This window comes from Heptranchias perlo, chromosome 20 (genome assembly GCF_035084215.1).
Source record: "Heptranchias perlo isolate sHepPer1 chromosome 20, sHepPer1.hap1, whole genome shotgun sequence".
In the NCBI taxonomy this organism is placed as follows: Eukaryota; Metazoa; Chordata; class Chondrichthyes; order Hexanchiformes; family Hexanchidae; genus Heptranchias; species Heptranchias perlo.
Window position 1 is genome coordinate 32,314,705 of NC_090344.1, and position 24,236 is coordinate 32,338,940.

At 55.7% G+C, this 24,236-nt stretch overlaps 2 protein-coding genes across 2 annotated transcripts in view; both read left to right on the forward strand.

Moving 5' to 3' along the window:
* The first annotated feature begins 2,203 nt into the window (after nt 1-2,203).
* On the forward strand, nt 2,204-3,319 carry LOC137335683 (neuropeptide Y receptor type 1-like). Its single transcript, XM_068000974.1, has one exon. The coding sequence runs from the start codon at nt 2,204-2,206 to the stop codon at nt 3,317-3,319; it is 1,116 nt and encodes a 371-aa protein (XP_067857075.1).
* A 135-nt stretch (nt 3,320-3,454) lies between these two features.
* The window catches only part of LOC137336017 (circumsporozoite protein-like), a 65,693-nt gene continuing 44,911 nt past the window's right edge, over nt 3,455-24,236 (forward strand). Inside the window, exon 1 of the mRNA XM_068001520.1 lies at nt 3,455-3,471. Within this exon, the coding sequence (XP_067857621.1) occupies nt 3,455-3,471 (17 nt within the window). The remainder of the gene's footprint in view (nt 3,472-24,236) is intronic.

Here is a 24,236-nt window from a genome sequence, read left to right on the forward strand (position 1 = left end):
ATTCGATGGTTCTGTGATCTCCCTCTCCTCCTTTAAGATCCACCTTAAAACTCACCGTTCTGACCGAGCTTTTGGTTTCTCCGTCCTCGGCCTCTTACACTGCTCCAATGAAACTCAATGTAAGCTCGAGGAACAGCTCCTCATCTATCGTTTAGGCACTTTACAACCATCCGGACTCAACACTGATTTCAATAACTTCAGATCAGAACCACTGCTCCCATTTTATCAGGCAGCGGGCGCTGGTAATGGTTCTGATGTTGCCATTTACAGCTGCTCTAGACCCATCTTTGGTCTCTTAACCTGTCCCATTACCGCCTTCCCTGCCTTGCACCATCATCGCCTTTTGTCATTTAATCACTCCTGCCCTCTACCTTATCGCAGACCTCCCCTTTCATTCTTTCCTCCCCTCTCCTCCCTCCCCCCGCCTTTTCCCTGGCTCTGTACTTGCTTAAAAACTGATAAATCTTTAGTACGTCCAGTTCTGCAGAAAGGTCCTCGAGCTTTTTCTTTATTCGTTCATGGGATGTGGGCGTCGCTGGCGAGGCCGGCATTTATTGCCCATCCCTAATTGCCCTTTGAGAAGGTGGTGGTGAGCCGCCTTCTTGAACCGCTGTAGTCCGTGTGGTGAAGGTTCTCCCACAGTGCTGTTAGGAAGGGAGATCCAGGATTTTGACCCAGCGACGATGAAGGAACGGCCGATATATTTCCAAGTCGGGATGGTGTGTGACTTGGAGGGGAACATGCAGGTGGTGTTGTTCCCATGTACCTGCTGCTCTTGTCCTTCCAGGTGGTAGAGGTCGCGGGTTTGGGAGGTGCTGTCGAAGAAGCCTTGGCGAGTTGCTGCGGTGCATCCTGTGGATGGTGCACACTGCAGCCACAGTGCGCCGGTGGTGAAGGGAGTGAATGTTTAGGGTGGTGGATGGGGTGCCAATCAAGCGGGCTGCTTTGTCCTGGATGGTGTCGAGCTTCTTGAGTGTTGTTGGAGCTGCACTCATCCAGGCAAGTGGAGAGTATTCCATCACACTCCTGACTTGTGCCTTGTAGATGGTGGAAAGGCTTTGGGGAGTCAGGAGGTGAGTCACTCGCCGCAGAATACCCAGCCTTTGACCTGCTCTCGTAGCCACAGTATTTATGTGGCTGGTCCAGTTAAGTTTCTGGTCAATGGTGACCCCCAGGATGTTGATGGTGGGGGATTCGGCGATGGTAATGCAGTTGAATGTCAAGGGGAGGTGGACCTGAAACTTTAACTCTGTTTCTCTCTCCACAGATGCTGCCTGACTTGCTGAGTATTTCCAGCATTTTCTGTTTTAATTTCTGTAAATCCTGAATTGCCATCAGCTCGAGATCTGTAGATCCTGAATTGCCTTCAGGTCCAGATGTGCCAATCTTGAATTGACTTCCGTTCCAGATGTGTAAAGCCTGAATTGCCATCAGCTCGAGATCTGTAGCTCCTGAATTGCCTTCAGGTCCAGATGTGTAAATCCCGAATTGACTTCAGTTCCAGATGTGTTAATCTTGAATTGACTTCAGTTCCAGATGTGCGAAGCCTGAATTGACATCAGCTCGAGATCTGTACATCCTGAATTGACTTCAGTTCCAGATGTGTTAATCTTGAACTGACTTCAGTTCCAGATGTGTGAAGCCTGAATTGACATCAGCTCGAAATCTGTAGATCCCGAATTGCCTTCAGGTCCAGATGTGTCAATCTTGAATTGACTTCAGTTCCAGATGTGTGAAGCCTGAATTGACATCAGCTCGAAATCTGTAGATCCCGAATTGCCTTCAGGTCCAGATGTGTCAATCTTGAATTGACTTCAGTTCCAGATGTGTTTAGCCTGAATTGACTTCTGTTCCAGATGTGTAAAGCCTGAATTGACATCAGCTCGAGATCTGTAGATCCTGAATTGCCTTCAGGTCCAGATGTGTCAATCTTGAATTGACTTCAGTTCCTGATCTGTAAATCCTGAATTGACTTCTGTTCCAGATGTGCCAATCCTGAATTGACTTCAGTTCCATATTTTTCGCACGCAGGGCGTTCCAGATGGTGCAAGAGGAACGCTGACGGGCTCACGCCTCGGTTCAAACGACGGCGGAGGCGGATCAGGAGATGGGCTGAGGAAGGCGCCATTCCAGTCCGACTGAGGCTCAGCTCGGAACATGCCCCGCGTGCTGGGGCGTCAGTGAGGCAGAGCGCGGCCGAAGGATGGATCAGAGCGTCAACCGTTCCGTGAAGCTGCAGCCCGCCCCCTGGCCCAACGTCTCCCTCCTGGCGGAGCAGTTCCAGTTCTGCTCCGACTCGGTGAGCAGCGCCACCTTCCTCATTGTGGCCTACAGTGCGGTGATGGCAGTGGGCATGATCGGCAACATGTGCCTGGTTCTGGTCATCACGAGGCAGAAGGAGATGCGCAATGTGACCAACATCCTGATCGCCAACCTGTCCTGCTCCGACATCCTCATCTCCACCATCTGCCTGCCGGTGACGGTGATTTACACCATGATGGACCGTTGGATCCTTGGCGCTGTGCTTTGCAAGCTGACCCCATTCGTCCAGTGCATGTCCGTCACCGTCTCCATTCTGTCCTTGGTCCTGATTGCTTTGGAGAGACACCAGCTGATCATCAACCCAACCGGTTGGAAGCCAGTGGTGGGCCACGCCTACTTGGCGGTAGCCGTCAGCTGGCTGGTGGGATGCTTCATCTCGCTGCCCTTCGTGTCCTTCAATATCCTGACCAGCGAGCCCTACGCCAACCTCTCCTTGCTGCTGGACATGTTTGGGGACCACGCGGCCTGCATCGAGCGCTGGCCTTCGGAGCAGCACAAGCTGGCCTACACCACCTGCCTCCTGGTCTTCCAGTACGGCCTGCCGCTGCTCCTGATGCTCACCTGCTACTTCCGGATCTTCCTGCGTCTCCGGAGGCGCCGGGAGATGGTGGACCGGGCGCGGGACGGCAACTGCAAGGTTTGCCACAGCCGGAAGATCAACGCCATGCTGGCGTCCATCGTGGCCGCCTTCGGCCTCTGCTGGCTGCCGCTGACCGTCTTCAACACTGTCTTCGACTGGGACCACGAGGCCATTTCCATCTGCCACTACAACCTGATCTTCTCCCTCTGCCACCTGACGGCCATGCTGTCCACCTGCGTCAACCCCGTCATCTACGGCTTCCTCAACACCAACTTCCAGAAGGAGGTCAAGGCCATGCTGTACCGCTGCCGCTGTGGCTCCACCTCCGAAAGCTACGAGAGCTTCCCGCTCTCCACAGTCAACACCGAGCTCTCCAAAGCTTCCCTGCGCCTCTCCTGCGCCAACAATAACGTCTAACCTCAGCCGAGCCGTGCCTTTGTGGTTCGAGACGCTCTTGCGGGTTTCCGCTTCCCCCCGTCTCCTCTCCCGCCCGTTTTTTTTTTTGCCGGGGCCGTTTTGATTGCCCTCCGCGGGTGTCCGTGGGGAGCTGGAATGCCGCCACGGGCCCTGTGAGGCAGCGGCCGCCTCGATCCGCCGTGGACTTCCCGGGTCGGTCAAGACGCGTCTCTTTCTCAACGCCCCCTCCGCAGCGAGGGGGCACTGTCGGAGCGGGGAGGGAACGCTGCGATCGTCGTGACGGACAGTGGGTTGGCTTGGCGCCACGGGTTGGGTTGGCCGTTCAGTCCAGCGGTTCCTTCTGAGTTCCTCATCCCAGACGGTGCTCTGCAGGGCCAGAGTTGTCTCCGCAAGGCCGACGCGGTGCCAGCAGAGGCCCAAGCTGGGGGGAGGGGGGGTGGGAGGGAGGTGGAGGACAGATTTTCTGGCCCTCGAGTGATGCTCAGCTCCAGGAGGGTTGAACTGAGGATTGTAGCATTGTCTGGGTGAAGCCTCCCACTGTCTTAGGGTTGCCACCAGCAGTCCCGGATAACGAAACAGCCACAAAGAGTGAACCCAAGACATCTCAGCAACGATAGTCTCGCTGGCTGCACGAGCTTCTTCTCACCTGATGTCACGTTTTTTCAGGCTCGGCCGGGCTGCTCCATGGCCTCCCAATCCTCACTTAAGCAGGCACCCCTGGGGGGGGGTGAGTTGACGTCCAGGCCCAGCTGTCCCTGTCCCCTCATCCCCTCGCTGCAGCCATGCGAGGCAGTCTTCCACTCGGCTCTACAAATCGGCACAAACTTGGGGGTGGGGAATGGAGGCGAGAAGGGCTGAAACCCAGTGCCCCCTGAAAGAGTGGGCAGGCACTGCACCATTTAGGCCAGCGAACTGACTGAGGCTCAGTTACACAGCTAAGGACTGGGTCTAAGGTTTAGACACTCAGTCTGGGCCTGGTAGCAGGGTCTAGACACTCAGTCTGGGCCTGGTAGCAGGGTTTAGACACTCAGTCAGGGCCTGGTAGCAAGGTTTAGACACTCAGTCTGGGCCTGGTAGCAGGGTTTAGACACTCAGTCTGGGCCTGGTAGCAGGGTTTAGACACTCAGTCTGGGCCTGGTAGCAGGGTTTAGACACTCAGTCTGGGCCTGGTAGCAGGGTTTAGACACTCAGTCTGGGCCTGGTAGCAGGGTTTAGACACTCAGTCTGGGCCTGGTAGCAGGGTTTAGACACTCAGTCTGGGCCTGGTAGCAGGGTTTAGATACTCAGTCTGGGCCTGGTAGCAGGGTTTAGACACTCAGTCAGGGCCTGGTAGCAAGGTTTAGACACTCAGTCAGGGCCTGGTAGCAGGGTTTAGACACTCAGTCTGGGCCTGGTAGCAGGGTTTAGATACTCAGTCTGGGCCTGGTAGCAGGGTTTAGATACTCAGTCTGGGCCTGGTAGCAGGGTTTAGACACTCAGTCTGGGCCTGGTAGCAAGGTTTAGACACTCAGTCTGGGCCTGGTTGCAGGGTTTAGACACTCAGTCTGGGCCTGGTAGCAAGGTTTAGACACTCAGTCAGGGCCTGGTAGCAAGGTTTAGACACTCAGTCTGGGCCTGGTAGCAGGGTTTAGACACTCAGTCTGGGCCTGGTAGCAGGGTTTAGATACTCAGTCTGGGCCTGGTAGCAGGGTTTAGACACTCAGTCTGGGCCTGGTAGCAGGGTTTAGACACTCAGTCTGGGCCTGGTAGCAAGGTTTAGACACTCAGTCTGGGCCTGGTAGCAGGGTTTAGACACTCAGTCTGGGCCTGGTAGCAGGGTTTAGACACTCAGTCTGGGCCTGGTAGCAAGGTTTAGACACTCAGTCTGGGCCTGGTTGCAGGGTTTAGACACTCAGTCTGGGCCTGGTAGCAAGGTTTAGACACTCAGTCAGGGCCTGGTAGCAAGGTTTAGACACTCAGTCTGGGCCTGGTAGCAGGGTTTAGACACTCAGTCTGGGCCTGGTAGCAGGGTTTAGATACTCAGTCTGGGCCTGGTAGCAGGGTTTAGACACTCAGTCTGGGCCTGGTAGCAGGGTTTAGACACTCAGTCTGGGCCTGGTAGCAAGGTTTAGACACTCAGTCTGGGCCTGGTAGCAGGGTTTAGACACTCAGTCTGGGCCTGGTAGCAGGGTTTAGACACTCAGTCTGGGCCTGGTAGCAGGGTTTAGACACTCAGTCTGGGCCTGGTAGCAGGGTTTAGACACTCAGTCTGGGCCTGGTAGCAGGGTTTAGACACTCAGTCTGGGCCTGGTAGCAGGGTTTAGACACTCAGTCTGGGCCTGGTAGCAAGGTTTAGACACTCAGGCTGGGCCTGGTAGCAGGGTTTAGACACTCAGTCTGGGCCTGGTAGCAGGGTTTAGACACTCAGTCTGGGCCTGGTAGCAGGGTTCAGACACTCAGTCTGGGCCTGGTAGCAGGGTTTAGACACTCAGTCTGGGCCTGGGAGCAGGGTTTAGACACTCAGTCTGGGCCTGGTAGCAGGGTTTAGACACGCAGTCTGGGCCTGGTAGCAGGGTTTAGACACTCAGTCTGGGCCTGGTAGCAGGGTTTAGACACTCAGTCTGGGTCTGGTAGCAGGGTTTAGACACTCAGTCAGGGCCTGGTAGCAGGGGTTAGACACTCAGTCTGGGCCTGGTAGCAGGGTTTAGACACTCAGTCTGGGCCTGGTAGCAAGGTTTAGACACTCAGTAAGGGCCTGGTAGCAAGGTTTAGACACTCAGTCTGGGCCTGGTAGCAGGGTTTAGACACTCAGTCTGGGCCTGGTAGCAGGGTTTAGACACTCAGTCTGGGCCTGGTAGTAAGGTTTAGACACTCAGTCTGGGCCTGGTAGCAGGGTTTAGACACTCAGTCTGGGCCTGGTAGCAGGGTTTAGACACTCAGTCTGGGCCTGGTAGCAGGGTTTAGACACTCAGTCTGGCCCTGGTAGTAAGGTTTAGACACTCAGTCTGGGCCTGGTAGCAGGGTTTAGACACTCAGTCTGGGCCTGGTAGCAAGGTTTAGACACTCAGTCTGGGCCTGGTAGCAGGGTTTAGACACTCAGTCAGGGCCTGGTAGCAGGGTTTAGACACTCAGTCTGGGCCTGGTAGCAGGGTTTAGACACTCAGTCTGGGCCTGGTAGCAGGGTTTAGACACTCAGTCTGGGCCTGGTAGCAGGGTTTAGACACTCAGTCAGGGCCTGGTAGCAGGGTTTAGACACTCAGTCAGGGCCTGGTAGCAGGGTTTAGACACTCAGTCTGGGCCTGGTAGCAGGGTTTAGACACTCAGTCTGGGCCTGGTAGCAGGGTTTAGACACTCAGTCTGGGCCTGGTAGCAGGGTTTAGACACTCAGTCTGGGCCTGGTAGCAGGGTTTAGACACTCAGTCTGGGCTTGGTAGCAGGGTTTAGACACTCAGTCTGGGCCTGGTAGCAAGGTTTAGACACTCAGTCTGGGCCTGGTAGCAGGGTTTAGACACTCAGTCTGGGCCTGGTAGCAGGGTTTAGACACTCAGTCTGGGCCTGGTAGCAGGGTTCAGACACTCAGTCTGGGCCTGGTAGCAGGGTTTAGACACTCAGTCTGGGCCTGGGAGCAGGGTTTAGACACTCAGTCTGGGCCTGGTAGCAGGGTTTAGACACTCAGTCTGGGCCTGGTAGCAGGGTTTAGATACTCAGTCTGGGCCTGGTAGCAGGGTTTAGACACTCAGTCTGGGCCTGGTAGCAGGGTTTAGACACTCAGTCTGGGCCTGGTAGCAAGGTTTAGACACTCAGTCTGGGCCTGGTACAGGCTTTAGATACTCAGTCTGGGCCTGGTAGCAGGGTTTAGACACTCAGTCTGGGCCTGGTAGCAGGGTTTAGATACTCAGTCTGGGCCTGGTAGCAGGGTTTAGACACTCAGTCTGGGCCTGGTAGCAGGGTTTAGATACTCAGTCTGGGCCTGGTAGCAGGGTTTAGATACTCAGTCTGGGCCTGGTAGCAGGGTTTAGACACTCAGTCTGGGCCTGGTAGCAGGGTTTCGACACACAGTCAGGGCCTGGTAGCAAGGTTTAGACACTCAGTCTGGGCCTGGTAGCAGGGTTTAGATACTCAGTCAGGGCCTGGTAGCAAGGTTTAGACACTCAGTCAGGGCCTGGTAGCAGGGTTTAGACACTCAGTCTGGGCCTGGTAGCAGGGTTTAGATACTCAGTCTGGGCCTGGTAGCAGGGTTTAGATACTCAGTCTGGGCCTGGTAGCAGGGTTTAGACACTCAGTCTGGGCCTGGTAGCAGGGTTTAGACACTCAGTCAGGGCCTGGTAGCAGGGTTTAGACACTCAGTCTGGGCCCGGTAGCAGGGTTTAGACACTCAGTCTGGGCCTGGTAGCAGGGTTTAGACACTCAGTCTGGGCCTGGTAGCAGGGTTTAGACACTCAGTCAGGGCCTGGTAGCAGGGTTTAGACACTCAGTCTGGGCCCGGTAGCAGGGTTTAGACACTCAGTCTGGGCCCGGTAGCAGGTTTTAGACACTCAGTCTGGGCCTGGTAGCAGGGTTTAGACACTCAGTCTGGGCCTGGTAGCAAGGTTTAGACACTCAGTCTGGGCCTGGTAGCAGGGTTTAGACACTCAGTCTGGGCCTGGTAGCAGGGTTTAGACACTCAGTCTGGGCCTGGTAGCAGGGTTTAGACACTCAGTCTGGGCCTGGTAGCAGGGTTTAGACACTCAGTCTGGGCCTGGTAGCAGGGTTTAGACACTCAGTCTGGGCCTGGTAGCAGGGTTTAGACACTCAGTCTGGGCCTGGTAGCAAGGTTTAGACACTCAGTCTGGGCCTGGTAGCAGGGTTTAGACACTCAGTCTGGGCCTGGTAGCAGGGTTTAGACACTCAGTCTGGGCCTGGTAGCAGGGTTCAGACACTCAGTCTGGGCCTGGTAGCAGGGTTTAGACACTCAGTCTGGGCCTGGGAGCAGGGTTTAGACACTCAGTCTGGGCCTGGTAGCAGGGTTTAGACACTCAGTCTGGGCCTGGTAGCAGGGTTTAGACACTCAGTCTGGGCCTGGTAGCAGGGTTTAGACACTCAGTCTGGGCCTGGTAGCAGGGTTTAGACACTCAGTCAGGGCCTGGTAGCAGGGTTTAGACACTCAGTCTGGGCCTGGTAGCAGGTTTTAGACACTCAGTCTGGGCCTGGTAGCAAGGTTTAGACACTCAGTAAGGGCCTGGTAGCAAGGTTTAGACACTCAGTCTGGGCCTGGTAGCAGGGTTTAGACACTCAGTCTGGGCCTGGTAGCAGGGTTTAGACACTCAGTCTGGGCCTGGTAGTAAGGTTTGGACACTCAGTCTGGGCCTGGTAGCAGGGTTTAGACACTCAGTCTGGGCCTGGTAGCAGGGTTTAGACACCCAGTCTGGGCCTGGTAGCAGAGTTTAGACACTCAGTCTGGCCCTGGTAGTAAGGTTTAGACACTCAGTCTGGGCCTGGTAGCAGGGTTTAGACACTCAGTCTGGGCCTGGTAGCAAGGTTTAGACACTCAGTCTGGGCCTGGTAGCAGGGTTTAGACACTCAGTCAGGGCCTGGTAGCAGGGTTTAGACACTCAGTCTGGGCCTGGTAGCAGGGTTTAGACACTCAGTCTGGGCCTGGTAGCAGGGTTTAGACACTCAGTCTGGGCCTGGTAGCAGGGTTTAGACACTCAGTCAGGGCCTGGTAGCAGGGTTTAGACACTCAGTCAGGGCCTGGTAGCAGGGTTTAGACACTCAGTCTGGGCCTGGTAGCAGGGTTTAGACACTCAGTCTGGGCCTGGTAGCAGGGTTTAGACACTCAGTCTGGGCCTGGTAGCAGGGTTTAGACACTCAGTCTGGGCCTGGTAGCAGGGTTTAGACACTCAGTCTGGGCCTGGTAGCAGGGTTTAGACACTCAGTCTGGGCCTGGTAGCAGGGTTTAGACACTCAGTCTGGGCCTGGTAGCAAGGTTTAGACACTCAGTCTGGGCCTGGTAGCAGGGTTTAGACACTCAGTCTGGGCCTGGTAGCAGGGTTTAGACACTCAGTCTGGGCCTGGTAGCAGGGTTCAGACACTCAGTCTGGGCCTGGTAGCAGGGTTTAGACACTCAGTCTGGGCCTGGGAGCAGGGTTTAGACACTCAGTCTGGGCCTGGTAGCAGGGTTTAGACACTCAGTCTGGGCCTGGTAGCAGGGTTTAGACACTCAGTCTGGGCCTGGTAGCAGGGTTTAGACACTCAGTCTGGGCCTGGTAGCAGGGTTTAGACACTCAGTCAGGGCCTGGTAGCAGGGTTTAGACACTCAGTCTGGGCCTGGTAGCAGGGTTTAGACACTCAGTCTGGGCCTGGTAGCAAGGTTTAGACACTCAGTAAGGGCCTGGTAGCAAGGTTTAGACACTCAGTCTGGGCCTGGTAGCAGGGTTTAGACACTCAGTCTGGGCCTGGTAGCAGGGTTTAGACACTCAGTCTGGGCCTGGTAGTAAGGTTTAGACACTCAGTCTGGGCCTGGTAGCAGGGTTTAGACACTCAGTCTGGGCCTGGTAGTAAGGTTTAGACACTCAGTCTGGGCCTGGTAGCAGGGTTTAGACACTCACTAAGGGCCTGGGAGCAGGGTTTAGACACTCAGTCAGTGCCTGGTAGCAAGGTTTAGACACTCAGTCTGGGCCTGGTAGCAGGGTTTAGACACTCAGTCTGGGCCTGGTAGCAGGGTTTAGACACTCAGTCTGGGCCTGGTAGTAGGGTTTAGACACTCAGTCTGGGCCTGGTAGCAGGGTTTAGACACTCAGTCTGGGCCTGGTAGCAGGGTTTAGACACTCAGTCTGGGCCTGGTAGCAGGGTTTAGACACTCAGTCAGGGCCTGGTAGCAGGGTTTAGACACTCAGTCTGGGCCTGGTAGCAGGGATTAGACACTCAGTCTGGGCCTGGTAGCAAGGTTTAGACACTCAGTAAGGGCCTGGTAGCAAGGTTTAGACACTCAGTCTGGGCCTGGTAGCAGGGTTTAGACACTCAGTCTGGGCCTGGTAGCAGGGTTTAGACACTCAGTCTGGGCCTGGTAGTAAGGTTTAGACACTCAGTCTGGGCCTGGTAGCAGGGTTTAGACACTTAGTCTGGACCTGGTAGCAGGGTTTAGACACTCAGTCTGGGCCTGGTAGCAGGGTTTAGACACTCACTAAGGGCCTGGGAGCAGGGTTTAGACACTCAGTCAGTGCCTGGTAGCAAGGTTTAGACACTCAGTCTGGGCCTGGTTGCAGGGTTTAGACACTCAGTCTGGGCCTGGTAGCAGGGTTTAGACACTCAGTCTGGGCCTGGTAGTAGGGTTTAGACACTCAGTCTGGGCCTGGTAGCAGGGTTTAGACACTCAGTCAGGGCCCGGTAGCAGGGTTTAGACACTCAGTCTGGGCCTGGTAGCAGGGTTTAGACACTCAGTCAGGGCCTGGTAGCAGGGTTTAGACACTCAGTCTGGGCCTGGTAGCAGGGTTTAGACACTCAGTCTGGGCCTGGTAGCAGGGTTTAGACACTCAGTCAGGGCCTGGTAGCAGGGTTTAGACACTCAGTCTGGGCCTGGTAGCAGGGTTTAGACACTCAGTCTGGGCCTGGTAGCAGGGTTTAGACACTCAGTCTGGGCCTGGTAGCAGGGTTTAGACACTCAGTCAGGGCCCGGTAGCAGGGTTTAGACACTCAGTCTGGGCCTGGTAGCAGGGTTTAGACACTCAGTCAGGGCCTGGTAGCAGGGTTTAGACACTCAGTCTGGGCCTGGTAGCAGGGTTTAGACACTCAGTCTGGGCCTGGTAGCAGGGTTTAGACACTCAGTCTGGGCCTGGGAGCAGGGTTTAGACACTCAGTCAGGGCCTGGTAGCAGGGTTTAGACACTCAGTCTGGGCCTGGTAGCAGGGTTTAGACACTCAGTCTGGGCCTGGGAGCAGGGTTTAGACACTCAGTCTGGGCCCGGTAGCAGGGTTTAGACACTCAGTCTGGGCCTGGTAGCAGGGTTTAGACACTCAGTCTGGGCCTGGTAGCAGGGTTTAGACACTCAGTCTGGGCCTGGGAGCAGGGTTTAGACACTCAGTCTGGGCCTGGTAGCAGGGTTTAGACACTCAGTCAGGGCCTGGTAGCAGGGTTTAGACACTCAGTCTGGGCCTGGTAGCAGGGTTTAGACACTCAGTCTGGGCCTGGTAGCAGGGTTTAGACACTCAGTCTGGGCCTGGTAGCAGGGTTTAGACACTCAGTCTGGGCCTGGTAACAGGGTTTAGACACTCAGTCTGGGCCTGGTAGCAGGGTTTAGACACTCAGTCTGGGCCTGGTAGCAAGGTTTAGACACTCAGTCTGGGCCTGGTAGCAGGGTTTAGACACTCAGTCTGGGCCTGGGAGCAGGGTTTAGACACTCAGTCTGGGCCTGGGAGCAGGGTTTAGACACTCAGTCAGGGCCTGGTAGCAGGGTTTAGACACTCAGTCTGGGCCTGGTAGCAGGGTTTAGACACTCAGTCTGGGCCTGGTAACAGGGTTTAGACACTCAGTCAGGGCCTGGTAGCAGGGTTTAGACACTCAGTCTGGGCCTGGTAGCAGGGTTTAGACACTCAGTCAGGGCCTGGTAGCAGGGTTTGGACACTCAGTCTGGGCCTGGTAGCAGGGTTTAGACACTCAGTCTGGGCCTGGTAGCAGGGTTTAGACACTCAGTCTGGGCCTGGTAGCAGGGTTTAGACACTCAGTAAGGGCCTGGGAGCAGGGTTTAGACACTCAGTCAGGGCCTGGTAGCAAGGTTTAGACACTCAGTCTGGGCCTGGTAGCAGGGTTTAGACACTCAGTCTGGGCCTGGGAGCAGGGTTTAGACACTCAGTCTGGGCCTGGTAGCAGGGTTTAGACACTCAGTCTGGGCCTGGTAGCAGGGTTTAGACACTCAGTCTGGGCCTGGTAGTAAGGTTTAGACACTCAGTCTGGGCCTGGTAGCAGGGTTTAGACACTCAGTCTGGGCCTGGTAGCAGGGTTTAGACACTCAGTCTGGGCCTGTTAGCAGGGTTTAGACACTCAGTCAGGGCCTGGTAGCAGGGTTTAGACACTCAGTCTGGGCCTGGTAGCAGGGTTTAGACACTCAGTCTGGGCCTGGTAGCAGGGTTTAGACTCTCAGTCTGGCCCTGGTAGTAAGGTTTAGACACTCAGTCTGGGCCTGGTAGCAGGGTTTAGACACTCAGTCTGGGCCTGGTAGCAGGGTTTAGACACTCAGTCTGGGCCTGGTAGCAGGGTTTAGACACTCAGTCTGGCCCTGGTAGTAAGGTTTAGACACTCAGTCTGGGCCTGGTAGCAGGGTTTAGACACTCAGTCTGGGCCTGGTAGCAAGGTTTAGACACTCAGTCTGGGCCTGGTAGCAGGGTTTAGACACTCAGTCAGGGCCTGGTAGCAGGGTTTAGACACTCAGTCTGGGCCTGGTAGCAGGGTTTAGACACTCAGTCTGGGCCTGGTAGCAGGGTTTAGACACTCAGTCTGGGCCTGGTAGCAGGGTTTAGACACTCAGTCAGGGCCTGGTAGCAGGGTTTAGACACTCAGTCTGGGCCTGGTAGCAGGGTTTAGACACTCAGTCTGGGCCTGGTAGCAGGGTTTAGACACTCACTAAGGGCCTGGGAGCAGGGTTTAGACACTCAGTCAGGGCCTGGTAGCAGGGTTTAGACACTCAGTCAGGGCCCGGTAGCAGGGTTTAGACACTCAGTCTGGGCCTGGGAGCAGGGTTTAGACACTCAGTCTGGGCCTGGTAGCAGGGTTTAGACACTCAGTCTGGGCCTGGTAGTAAGGTTTAGACACTCAGTCTGGGCCTGGTAGCAGGATTTAGACACTCAGTCTGGGCCTGGTAGCAGGGTTTAGACACTCAGTCTGGGCCTGGTAGCAAGGTTTAGACACTCAGTCTGGGCCTGGTAGCAGGGTTTAGACACTCAGTCTGGGCCTGGGAGCAGGGTTTAGACACTCAGTCTGGGCCTGGTAGCAGGGTTTAGACACTCAGTCAGGGCCTGGTAGCAGGGTTTAGACACTCAGTCAGGGCCTGGTAGCAGGGTTTAGACACTCAGTCTGGGCCTGGTAGCAGGGTTTAGACACTCAGTCTGGGCCTGGTAGCAGGGTTTAGACACTCAGTCAGGGCCTGGTAGCAGGGTTTAGACACTCAGTCAGGGCCCGGTAGCAGGGTTTAGACACTCAGTCTGGGCCTGGTAGCAGGGTTTAGACACTCAGTCAGGGCCCGGTAGCAGGGTTTAGACACTCAGTCAGGGCCTGGTAGCAGGGTTTAGACACTCAGTCTGGGCCTGGTAACAGGGTTTAGACACTCAGTCAGGGCCTGGTAGCAGGGTTTAGACACTCAGTCTGGGCCTGGTAGCAGGGTTTAGACACTCAGTCAGGGCCTGGTAGCAGGGTTTAGACACTCAGTCTGGGCCTGGTAGCAGGGTTTAGACACTCAGTCTGGGCCTGGTAGCAGGGTTCAGACACTCAGTCTGGGCCTGGTAGCAAGGTTTAGACACTCAGTCTGGGCCTGGTAGCAGGGTTTAGACACTCAGTCTGGGCCTGGTAGCAGGGTTTAGACACTCAGTCTGGGCCTGGTAGCAGGGTTTAGACACTCAGTAAGGGCCTGGGAGCAGGGTTTAGACACTCAGTCAGGGCCTGGTAGCAAGGTTTAGACACTCAGTCTGGGCCTGGTAGCAGGGTTTAGACACTCAGTCTGGGCCTGGTAGCAGGGTTTAGACACTCAGTCTGGGCCTGGTAGCAGGGTTTAGACACTCAGTAAGGGCCTGGGAGCAGGCTTTAGACACTCAGTCAGGGCCTGGTAGCAAGGTTTAGACACTCAGTCTGGGCCAGGTAGCAGGGTTTAGACACTCAGTCTGAGCCTGGTAGCAGGGTTTAGACACTCAGTCTGGGCCTGGTAGCAGGGTTTAGACACTCAGTCTGGGCCTGGTAGCAGGGTTTAGACACTCAGTCTGAGCCTGGTAGCAGGGTTTAGACACTCAGTCTGGGCCTGGTAGCAGGGTTTAGACACTCAGTCTGGGCCTGGTAGCAGGGTTTAGACACTCAGTCTGAGCCTGGTAGCAGGGTTTAGACACTCAGTCTGGGCCTGGTAGCAGGGTTTAGACACTCAGTCAGGGCCTGGTATCAAGGTTTAGACACTCAGTCAGGGCCTGGTAGCAGGGTTTAGACACTCAGTCTGGGCCTGGTAGCAGGGTTTAGACTCTCAGTCAGGGCCTGGTAGCAGGGTTTAGACACTCAGTCTGGGCCTGGTAGCAGGGTTTAGACACTCAGTCTGGGCCTGGTAGCAGGGTTTAGACACTCAGTCAGGGCCTGGTAGCAGGGTTTAGACACTCAGTCTGGGCCTGTTAGCAGGGTTTAGACACTCAGTCAGGGCCTGGTAGCAGGGTTTAGACACTCAGTCTGGGCCTGGTAGCAGGGTTTAGACACTCAGTCTGGGCCTGGTAGCAGGGTTTAGACTCTCAGTCTGGCCCTGGTAGCAAGGTTTAGACACTCAGTCTGGGCCTGGTAGCAGGGTTTAGACACTCAGTCTGGGCCTGGTAGCAGGGTTTAGACACTCAGTCTGGGCCTGGTAGCAGGGTTTAGACACTCAGTCTGGCCCTGGTAGTAAGGTTTAGACACTCAGTCTGGGCCTGGTAGCAGGGTTTAGACACTCAGTCTGGGCCTGGTAGCAAGGTTTAGACACTCAGTCTGGGCCTGGTAGCAGGGTTTAGACACTCAGTCAGGGCCTGGTAGCAGGGTTTAGACACTCAGTCTGGGCCTGGTAGCAGGGTTTAGACACTCAGTCTGGGCCTGGTAGCAGGGTTTAGACACTCAGTCTGGGCCTGGTAGCAGGGTTTAGACACTCAGTCAGGGCCTGGTAGCAGGGTTTAGACACTCAGTCTGGGCCTGGTAGCAGGGTTTAGACACTCAGTCTGGGCCTGGTAGCAGGGTTTAGACACTCACTAAGGGCCTGGGAGCAGGGTTTAGACACTCAGTCAGTGCCTGGTAGCAAGGTTTAGACACTCAGTCTGGGCCTGGTAGCAGGGTTTAGACACTCAGTCTGGGCCTGGTAGCAGGGTTTAGACACTCAGTCAGGGCCCGGTAGCAGGGTTTAGACACTCAGTCTGGGCCTGGTAGCAGGGTTTAGACACTCAGTCAGGGCCTGGTAGCAGGGTTTAGACACTCAGTCTGGGCCTGGTAGCAGGGTTTAGACACTCAGTCTGGGCCTGGTAGCAGGGTTTAGACACTCAGTCTGGGCCTGGGAGCAGGGTTTAGACACTCAGTCAGGGCCTGGTAGCAGGGTTTAGACACTCAGTCTGGGCCTGGTAGCAGGGTTTAGACACTCAGTCTGGGCCTGGAGCAGGGTTTAGACACTCAGTCAGGGCCTGGTAGCAGGGTTTAGACACTCAGTCTGGGCCTGGTAGCAGGGTTTAGACACTCAGTCTGGGCCTGGTAGCAGGGTTTAGACACTCAGTCTGGGCCTGGGAGCAGGGTTTAGACACTCAGTCTGGGCCTGGTAGCAGGGTTTAGACACTCAGTCAGGGCCTGGTAGCAGGGTTTAGACACTCAGTCTGGGCCTGGTAGCAGGGTTTAGACACTCAGTCTGGGCCTGGTAGCAGGGTTTAGACACTCAGTCTGGGCCTGGTAGCAGGATTTAGACACTCAGTCTGGGCCTGGTAACAGGGTTTAGACACTCAGTCTGGGCCTGGTAGCAGGGTTTAGACACTCAGTCTGGGCCTGGTAGCAAGGTTTAGACACTCAGTCTGGGCCTGGTAGCAGGGTTTAGACACTCAGTCTGGGCCTGGGAGCAGGGTTTAGACACTCAGTCTGGGCCTGGTAGCAGGGTTTAGACACTCAGTCAGGGCCTGGTATCAAGGTTTAGACACTCAGTCAGGGCCTGGTAGCAGGGTTTAGACACTCAGTCTGGGCCTGGTAGCAGGGTTTAGACACTCAGTCAGGGCCTGGTAGCAGGGTTTAGACACTCAGTCTGGGCCTGGTAGCAGGGTTTAGACACTCAGTCTGGGCCTGGTAGCAGGGTTTAGACACTCAGTCAGGGCCTGGTAGCAGGGTTTAGACACTCAGTCAGGGCCTGGTAGCAGGGTTTAGACACTCAGTCTGGGCCTGGTAGCAGGGTTTAGACACTCAGTCTGGGCCTGGTAGCAGGGTTTAGACACTCAGTCTGGGCCTGGTAGCAGGGTTTAGACACTCAGTCTGGGCCTGGTAGCAGGGTTTAGACACTCAGTCTGGGCCTGGTAGCAGGGTTTAGACACTCAGTCAGGGCCTGGTAGCAGGGTTTAGACACTCAGTCTGGGCCTGGTAGCAGGGTTTAGACACTCAGTCTGGGCCTGGTAGCAGGGTTTAGACACTCAGTCTGGGCCTGGTAGCAGGGTTTAGACACTCAGTCTGGGCCTGGTAGCAGGGTTTAGACACTCAGTCTGGGCCTGGTAGCAGGGTTTAGACACTCAGTAAGGGCCTGGGAGCAGGGTTTAGACACTCAGTCAGGGCCTGGTAGCAAGGTTTAGACACTCAGTCTGGGCCTGGTAGCAGGGTTTAGACACTCAGTCTGGGCCTGGTAGCAGGGTTTAGACATTCAGTCAGGGCCTGGTAGCAGGGTTTAGACACTCAGTCAGGGCCTGGTAGCAGGGTTTAGACACTCAGTCTGGGCCTGGTAGCAGGGTTTAGACACTCAGTCTGGGCCTGGGAGCAGGGTTTAGACACTCAGTCTGGGCCTGGTAGCAGGGTTTAGACACTCAGTCTGGGCCTGGTAGGAGGGTTTAGACACTCAGTCAGGGCCTGGTAGCAGGGTTTAGACACTCAGTCTGGGCCTGGTAGCAGGGTTTAGACACTCAGTCTGGGCCTGGTAGCAGGGTTTGGACACTCAGTCTGGGCCTGGTAGCAGGGTTCAGACACTCAGTCTGGGCCTGGTAGCAGGGTTTAGACACTCAGTCAGGGCCTGGTAGCAAGGTTTAGACACTCAGTCTGGGCCTGGGAGCAGGGTTTAGACACTCAGTCTGGGCCTGGTAGCAGGGTTTAGACACTCAGTCAGGGCCTGGTAGCAGGGTTTAGACACTCAGTCTGGGCCTGGTAGCAGGGTTTAGACACTCAGTCTGGGCCTGGTAGCAGGGTTTAGACACTCAGTCTGGGCCTGTTAGCAGGGTTTAGACACTCAGTCTGGGCCTGGTAGCAGGGTTTAGACACTCAGTCTGGGCCTGGTAACAGGGTTTAGGCACTCAGTCAGGGCCTGGTAGCAGGGTTTAGACACTCAGTCTGGGCCTGGTAGCAGGGTTTAGACACTCAGTCAGGGCCTGGTAGCAGGGTTTAGACACTCAGTCAGGGCCTGGTAGCAGGGTTTAGACACTCAGTCTGGGCCTGGTAGCAGGGTTTAGACACTCAGTCTGGGCCTGGTAGCAAGGTTTAGACACTCAGTCTGGGCCTGGTAGCAGGGTTTAGACACTCAGTCTGGGCCTGGTAGCAGGGTTTAGACACTCAGTCAGGTCCTGGTAGCAGGGTTTAGACAATCAGTCAGGGCCTGGTAGCAGGGTTTAGACACTCAGTCAGGGCCTGGTAGCAGGGTTTAGACACTCAGTCTGGGCCTGGTAGCAGGGTTTAGACACTCAGTCTGGGCCTGGTAGCAGGGTTTAGACACTCAGTCAGGGCCTGGTAGCAGGGTTTAGACACTCAGTCTGGGCCTGGTAGCAGGGTTTAGACACTCAGTCTGGGCCTGGTAGCAGGGTTTAGACACTCAGTCTGGGCCTGGTAGCAGGCTTTAGACACTCAGTCAGGGCCTGGTAGCAAGGTTTAGACACTCAGTCAGGGCCTGGTAGCAGGGTTTAGACACTCAGTCAGGGCCTGGTAGCAGGGTTTAGACACTCAGTCTGGGCCTGGTAGCAAGGTTTAGACACTCAGTCTGGGCCTGGTAGCAGGGTTTAGACACTCAGTCAGGGCCTGGTAGCAGGGTTTAGACACTCAGTCAGGGCCTGGTAGCAGGGTTTAGACACTCAGTCAGGGCCCGGTAGCAGGGTTTAGACACTCAGTCTGGGCCTGGTAGCAGGGTTTCGACACTCAGTCAGGGCCTGGTAGCAAGGTTTAGACACTCAGTCTGGGCCTGGTAGCAGGGTTTAGACACTCAGTCAGGGCCTGGTAGCAAGGTTTAGACACTCAGTCTGGGCCTGGTAGCAGGGTTTAGACACTCAGTCTGGGCCTGGTAGCAGGGTTTAGACACTCAGTCTGGGCCTGGTATCAAGGTTTAGACACTCAGTCTGGGCCTGGAAGCAGGGTTTAGACACTCAGTCAGGGCCTGGTAGCAGGGTTTAGACACTCAGTCTGGGCCTGGTAGCAGGGTTTAGACACTCAGTCTGGGCCTGGTAGCAGGGTTCAGACACTCAGTCAGGGCCTGGTAGCAAGGTTTAGACACTCAGTCTGGGCCTGGTAGCAGGGTTTAGACACTCAGTCTGGGCCTGGTAGCAGGGTTCAGACACTCAGTCAGGGCCTGGTAGCAGGGTTTAGACACTCAGTCAGGGCCTGGTAGCAGGGTTTAGACACTCAGTCTGGGCCTGGTAGCAAGGTTTAGACACTCAGTCTGGGCCTGGTAGCAGGGTTTAGACACTCAGTCTGGGCCTGGTAGCAAGGTTTAGACACTCAGTCTGGGCCTGGTAGCAGGGTTTAGACACTCAGTCTGGGCCTGGTAGCAGGGTTTAGACACTCAGTCTGGGCCTGGTAGCAAGGTTTAGACACTCAGTCTGGGCCTGGTAGCAGGTTTTAGACACTCAGTCTGGGCCTGGCAGCAAGGTTTAGACACTCAGTCTGGGCCTGGTAGCAGGGTTTAGACACTCAGTCTGGGCCTGGTAGCAGGGTTTAGACACTCAGTCTGGGCCTGGTAGCAGGGTTTAGATACTCAGTCTGGGCCTGGTAGCAGGGTTTAGACACTCAGTCAGGGCCTGGTAGCAGGGTTTAGACACTCAGTCTGGGCCTGGTAGCAGGGTTTAGACACTCAGTCTGGGCCTGGTAGCAGGGTTTAGACACTCAGTCTGGGCCTGGGAGCAGGGTTTAGACACTCAGTCAGGGCCTGGTAGCAGGGTTTAGACACTCAGTCTGGGCCTGGTAGCAGGGTTTAGACACTCAGTCTGGGCCTGGTAGCAGGGTTTAGACACTCAGTCAGGGCCTGGTAGCAGGGTTTAGACACTCAGTCTGGGCCTGGTAGCAGGGTTTAGACACTCAGTCTGGGCCTGGTAGCAGGGTTTAGACACTCAGTCTGGGCCTGGTAGCAGGGTTTAGACACTCAGTCTGGGCCTGGTAGCAGGGTTTAGACACTCAGTCAGGGCCTGGTAGCAGGGTTTAGACACTCAGTCTGGGCCTGGTAGCAGGGTTTAGACACTCAGTCTGGGCCTGGTAGCAGGGTTTAGACACTCAGTCTGGGCCTGGTAGCAGGATTTAGACACTCAGTCTGGGCCTGGTAACAGGGTTTAGACACTCAGTCTGGGCCTGGTAGCAGGGTTTAGACACTCAGTCTGGGCCTGGTAGCAAGGTTTAGACACTCAGTCTGGGCCTGGTAGCAGGGTTTAGACACTCAGTCTGGGCCTGGGAGCAGGGTTTAGACACTCAGTCTGGGCCTGGTAGCAGGGTTTAGACACTCAGTCAGGGCCTGGTATCAAGGTTTAGACACTCAGTCAGGGCCTGGTAGCAGGGTTTAGACACTCAGTCTGGGCCTAGCAGGGTTTAGACACTCAGTCAGGGCCTGGTAGCAGGGTTTAGACACTCAGTCTGGGCCTGGTAGCAGGGTTTAGACACTCAGTCTGGGCCTGGTAGCAGGGTTTAGACACTCAGTCAGGGCCTGGTAGCAAGGTTTAGACACTCAGTCTGGGCCTGGTAGCAGGGTTTAGACACTCAGTCTGGGCCTGGTAGCAGGGTTTAGACACTCAGTCTGGGCCTGGTAGCAGGGTTTAGACACTCAGTCTGGGCCTGGTAGCAGGGTTTAGACACTCAGTCAGGGCTGGTAGCAGGGTTTAGACACTCAGTCTGGGCCTGGTAGCAGGGTTTAGACACTCAGTCTGGGCCTGGTAGCAGGGTTTAGACACTCAGTCTGGGGCCTGGTAGCAGGGTTTAGACACTCAGTCTGGGCCTGGTAGCAGGGTTTAGACACTCAGTCTGGGCCTGGTAGCAGGGTTTAGACACTCAGTAAGGGCCTGGGAGCAGGGTTTAGACACTCAGTCAGGGCCTGGTAGCAAGGTTTAGACACTCAGTCTGGGCCTGGTAGCAGGGTTTAGACACTCAGTCTGGGCCTGGTAGCAGGGTTTAGACATTCAGTCAGGGCCTGGTAGCAGGTTTAGACACTCAGTCAGGGCCTGGTAGCAGGGTTTAGACACTCAGTCTGGGCCTGGTAGCAGGGTTTAGACACTCAGTCTGGGCCTGGGAGCAGGGTTTAGACACTCAGTCTGGGCCTGGTAGCAGGGTTTAGACACTCAGTCTGGGCCTGGTAGGAGGGTTTAGACACTCAGTCAGGGCCTGGTAGCAGGGTTTAGACACTCAGTCTGGGCCTGGTAGCAGGGTTTAGACACTCAGTCTGGCCTGGTAGCAGGGTTTGGACACTCAGTCTGGGCCTGGTAGCAGGGTTCAGACACTCAGTCTGGGCCTGGTAGCAGGGTTTAGACACTCAGTCAGGGCCTGGTAGCAAGGTTTAGACACTCAGTCTGGGCCTGGGAGCAGGGTTTAGACACTCAGTCTGGGCCTGGTAGCAGGGTTTAGACACTCAGTCAGGGCCTGGTAGCAGGGTTTAGACACTCAGTCTGGGCCTGGTAGCAGGGTTTAGACACTCAGTCTGGGCCTGGTAGCAGGGTTTAGACACTCAGTCTGGGCCTGTTAGCAGGGTTTAGACACTCAGTCTGGGCCTGGTAGCAGGGTTTAGACACTCAGTCTGGGCCTGGTAACAGGGTTTAGGCACTCAGTCAGGGCCTGGTAGCAGGGTTTAGACACTCAGTCTGGGCCTGGTAGCAGGGTTTAGACACTCAGTCAGGGCCTGGTAGCAGGGTTTAGACACTCAGTCAGGGCCTGGTAGCAGGGTTTAGACACTCAGTCTGGGCCTGGTAGCAGGGTTTAGACACTCAGTCTGGGCCTGGTAGCAAGGTTTAGACACTCAGTCTGGGCCTGGTAGCAGGGTTTAGACACTCAGTCTGGGCCTGGTAGCAGGGTTTAGACACTCAGTCAGGTCCTGGTAGCAGGGTTTAGACAATCAGTCAGGGCCTGGTAGCAGGGTTTCGACACTCAGTCAGGGCCTGGTAGCAGGGTTTAGACACTCAGTCTGGGCCTGGTAGCAGGGTTTAGACACTCAGTCTGGGCCTGGTAGCAGGGTTTAGACACTCAGTCAGGGCCTGGTAGCAGGGTTTAGACACTCAGTCTGGGCCTGGTAGCAGGGTTTAGACACTCAGTCTGGGCTGGTAGCAGGGTTTAGACACTCAGTCTGGGCCTGGTAGCAGGCTTTAGACACTCAGTCAGGGCCTGGTAGCAAGGTTTAGACACTCAGTCAGGGCCTGGTAGCAGGGTTTAGACACTCAGTCAGGGCCTGGTAGCAGGGTTTAGACACTCAGTCTGGGCCTGGTAGCAAGGTTTAGACACTCAGTCTGGGCCTGGTAGCAGGGTTTAGACACTCAGTCAGGGCCTGGTAGCAGGGTTTAGACACTCAGTCAGGGCCTGGTAGCAGGGTTTAGACACTCAGTCAGGGCCCGGTAGCAGGGTTTAGACACTCAGTCTGGGCCTGGTAGCAGGGTTTCGACACTCAGTCAGGGCCTGGTAGCAAGGTTTAGACACTCAGTCTGGGCCTGGTAGCAGGGTTTAGACACTCAGTCAGGGCCTGGTAGCAAGGTTTAGACACTCAGTCTGGGCCTGGTAGCAGGGTTTAGACACTCAGTCTGGGCCTGGTAGCAGGGTTTAGACACTCAGTCTGGGCCTGGTATCAAGGTTTAGACACTCAGTCTGGGCCTGGAAGCAGGGTTTAGACACTCAGTCAGGGCCTGGTAGCAGGGTTTAGACACTCAGTCTGGGCCTGGTAGCAGGGTTTAGACACTCAGTCTGGGCCTGGTAGCAGGGTTCAGACACTCAGTCAGGGCCTGGTAGCAAGGTTTAGACACTCAGTCTGGGCCTGGTAGCAGGGTTTAGACACTCAGTCTGGGCCTGGTAGCAGGGTTCAGACACTCAGTCAGGGCCTGGTAGCAGGGTTTAGACACTCAGTCAGGGCCTGGTAGCAGGGTTTAGACACTCAGTCTGGGCCTGGTAGCAAGGTTTAGACACTCAGTCTGGGCCTGGTAGCAGGGTTTAGACACTCAGTCTGGGCCTGGTAGCAAGGTTTAGACACTCAGTCTGGGCCTGGTAGCAGGGTTTAGACACTCAGTCTGGGCCTGGTAGCAGGGTTTAGACACTCAGTCTGGGCCTGGTAGCAAGGTTTAGACACTCAGTCTGGGCCTGGTAGCAGGTTTTAGACACTCAGTCTGGGCCTGGCAGCAAGGTTTAGACACTCAGTCTGGGCCTGGTAGCAGGGTTTAGACACTCAGTCTGGGCCTGGTAGCAGGGTTTAGACACTCAGTCTGGGCCTGGTAGCAGGGTTTAGATACTCAGTCTGGGCCTGGTAGCAGGGTTTAGACACTCAGTCTGGGCCTGGTAGCAGGGTTTAGACACTCAGTCTGGGCCTGGTAGCAGGGTTTAGACACTCAGTCTGCGCCTGGTAGCAGGGTTTAGACACTCAGTCTGGGCCTGGTAGCAGGGTTTAGACACTCAGTCTGCGCCTGGTAGCAGGGTTTAGACACTCAGTCTGCGCCTGGTAGCAGGGTTTAGACACTCAGTCCGGGCCTGGTAGCAGGGTTTAGATACTCAATCTGGGCCTGGTAGCAAGGTTTAAACACTCAGTCTGGGCCTGGTAGCAGGGTTTAGACACTCAGTCTGGGCCTGGTAGCAGGGTTTAGATACTCAGTCTGGGCCTGGTAGCAGATTTTAGACACTCAGTCTGGGCCTGGTAGCAGGGTTTAGACACTCAGTCTGGGCCTGGTAGCAGGGTTTAGATACTCAGTCTGGGCCTGGTAGCAGGGTTTAGACACTCAGTCTGGGCCTGGTAGCAGGGTTTAGACACTCAGTCTGGGCCTGGTAGCAGGGTTTAGACACTCAGTCTGGGCCTGGTAGCAGGGTTTAGACACTCAGTCAGGGCCTGGTAGCAAGGTTTAGACACTCAGTCTGGGCCTGGTAGCAGGGTTTAGACACTCAGTCTGGGCCCGGTAGCAGGGTTTAGACACCCAGTCAGGGCCTGGTAGCAGGGTTTAGACACTCAGTCTGGGCCTGGTAGCAGGGTTTAGACACTCAGTCAGGGCCTGGTAGCAAGGTTTAGACACTCAGTCTGGGCCTGGTAGCAGGGTTTAGACACTCAGACTGGGCCCGGTAGCAGGGTTTAGACACCCAGTCAGGGCCTGGTAGCAGGGTTTAGACACTCAGTCTGGGCCTGGTAGCAGGGTTTAGACACTCAGTCAGGGCCTGGTAGCAGGGTTTAGACACTCAGTCTGGGCCTGGTAGCAGGGTTTGGACACTCAGTCTGGGCCTGGTAGCAGGGTTTAGACACTCAGTCTGGGCCTGGTAGCAGGGTTTAGACACTCAGTCTGAGCCTGGTAGCAGGGTTTAGACACTCAGTCTGGGCCTGGTAGCAGGGTTTAGACACTCAGTCTGGGCCTGGTAGCAGGGTTTAGACACTCAGTCTGGGCCTGGTAGCAGGGTTTAGACACTCAGTCTGGGCCTGGTAGCAGGGTTTAGACACTCAGTCTGAGCCTGGTAGCAGGGTTTAGACACTCAGTCTGGGCCTGGTAGCAGGGTTTAGACACTCAGTCTGGGCCTGGTAGCAGGGTTTAGACACTCAGTCAGGGCCTGGTAGCAGGGTTTAGACACTCAGTCAGGGCCCGGTAGCAGGGTTTAGACACTCAGTCTGGGCCTGGTAGCAGGGTTT

Bases quoted from the DNA above. Each gene is read 5' to 3' on its own strand.
- LOC137335683 (XM_068000974.1), top strand. From the start codon at position 2,204: ATGGATCAGAGCGTCAACCGTTCCGTGAAGCTGCAGCCCGCCCCCTGG.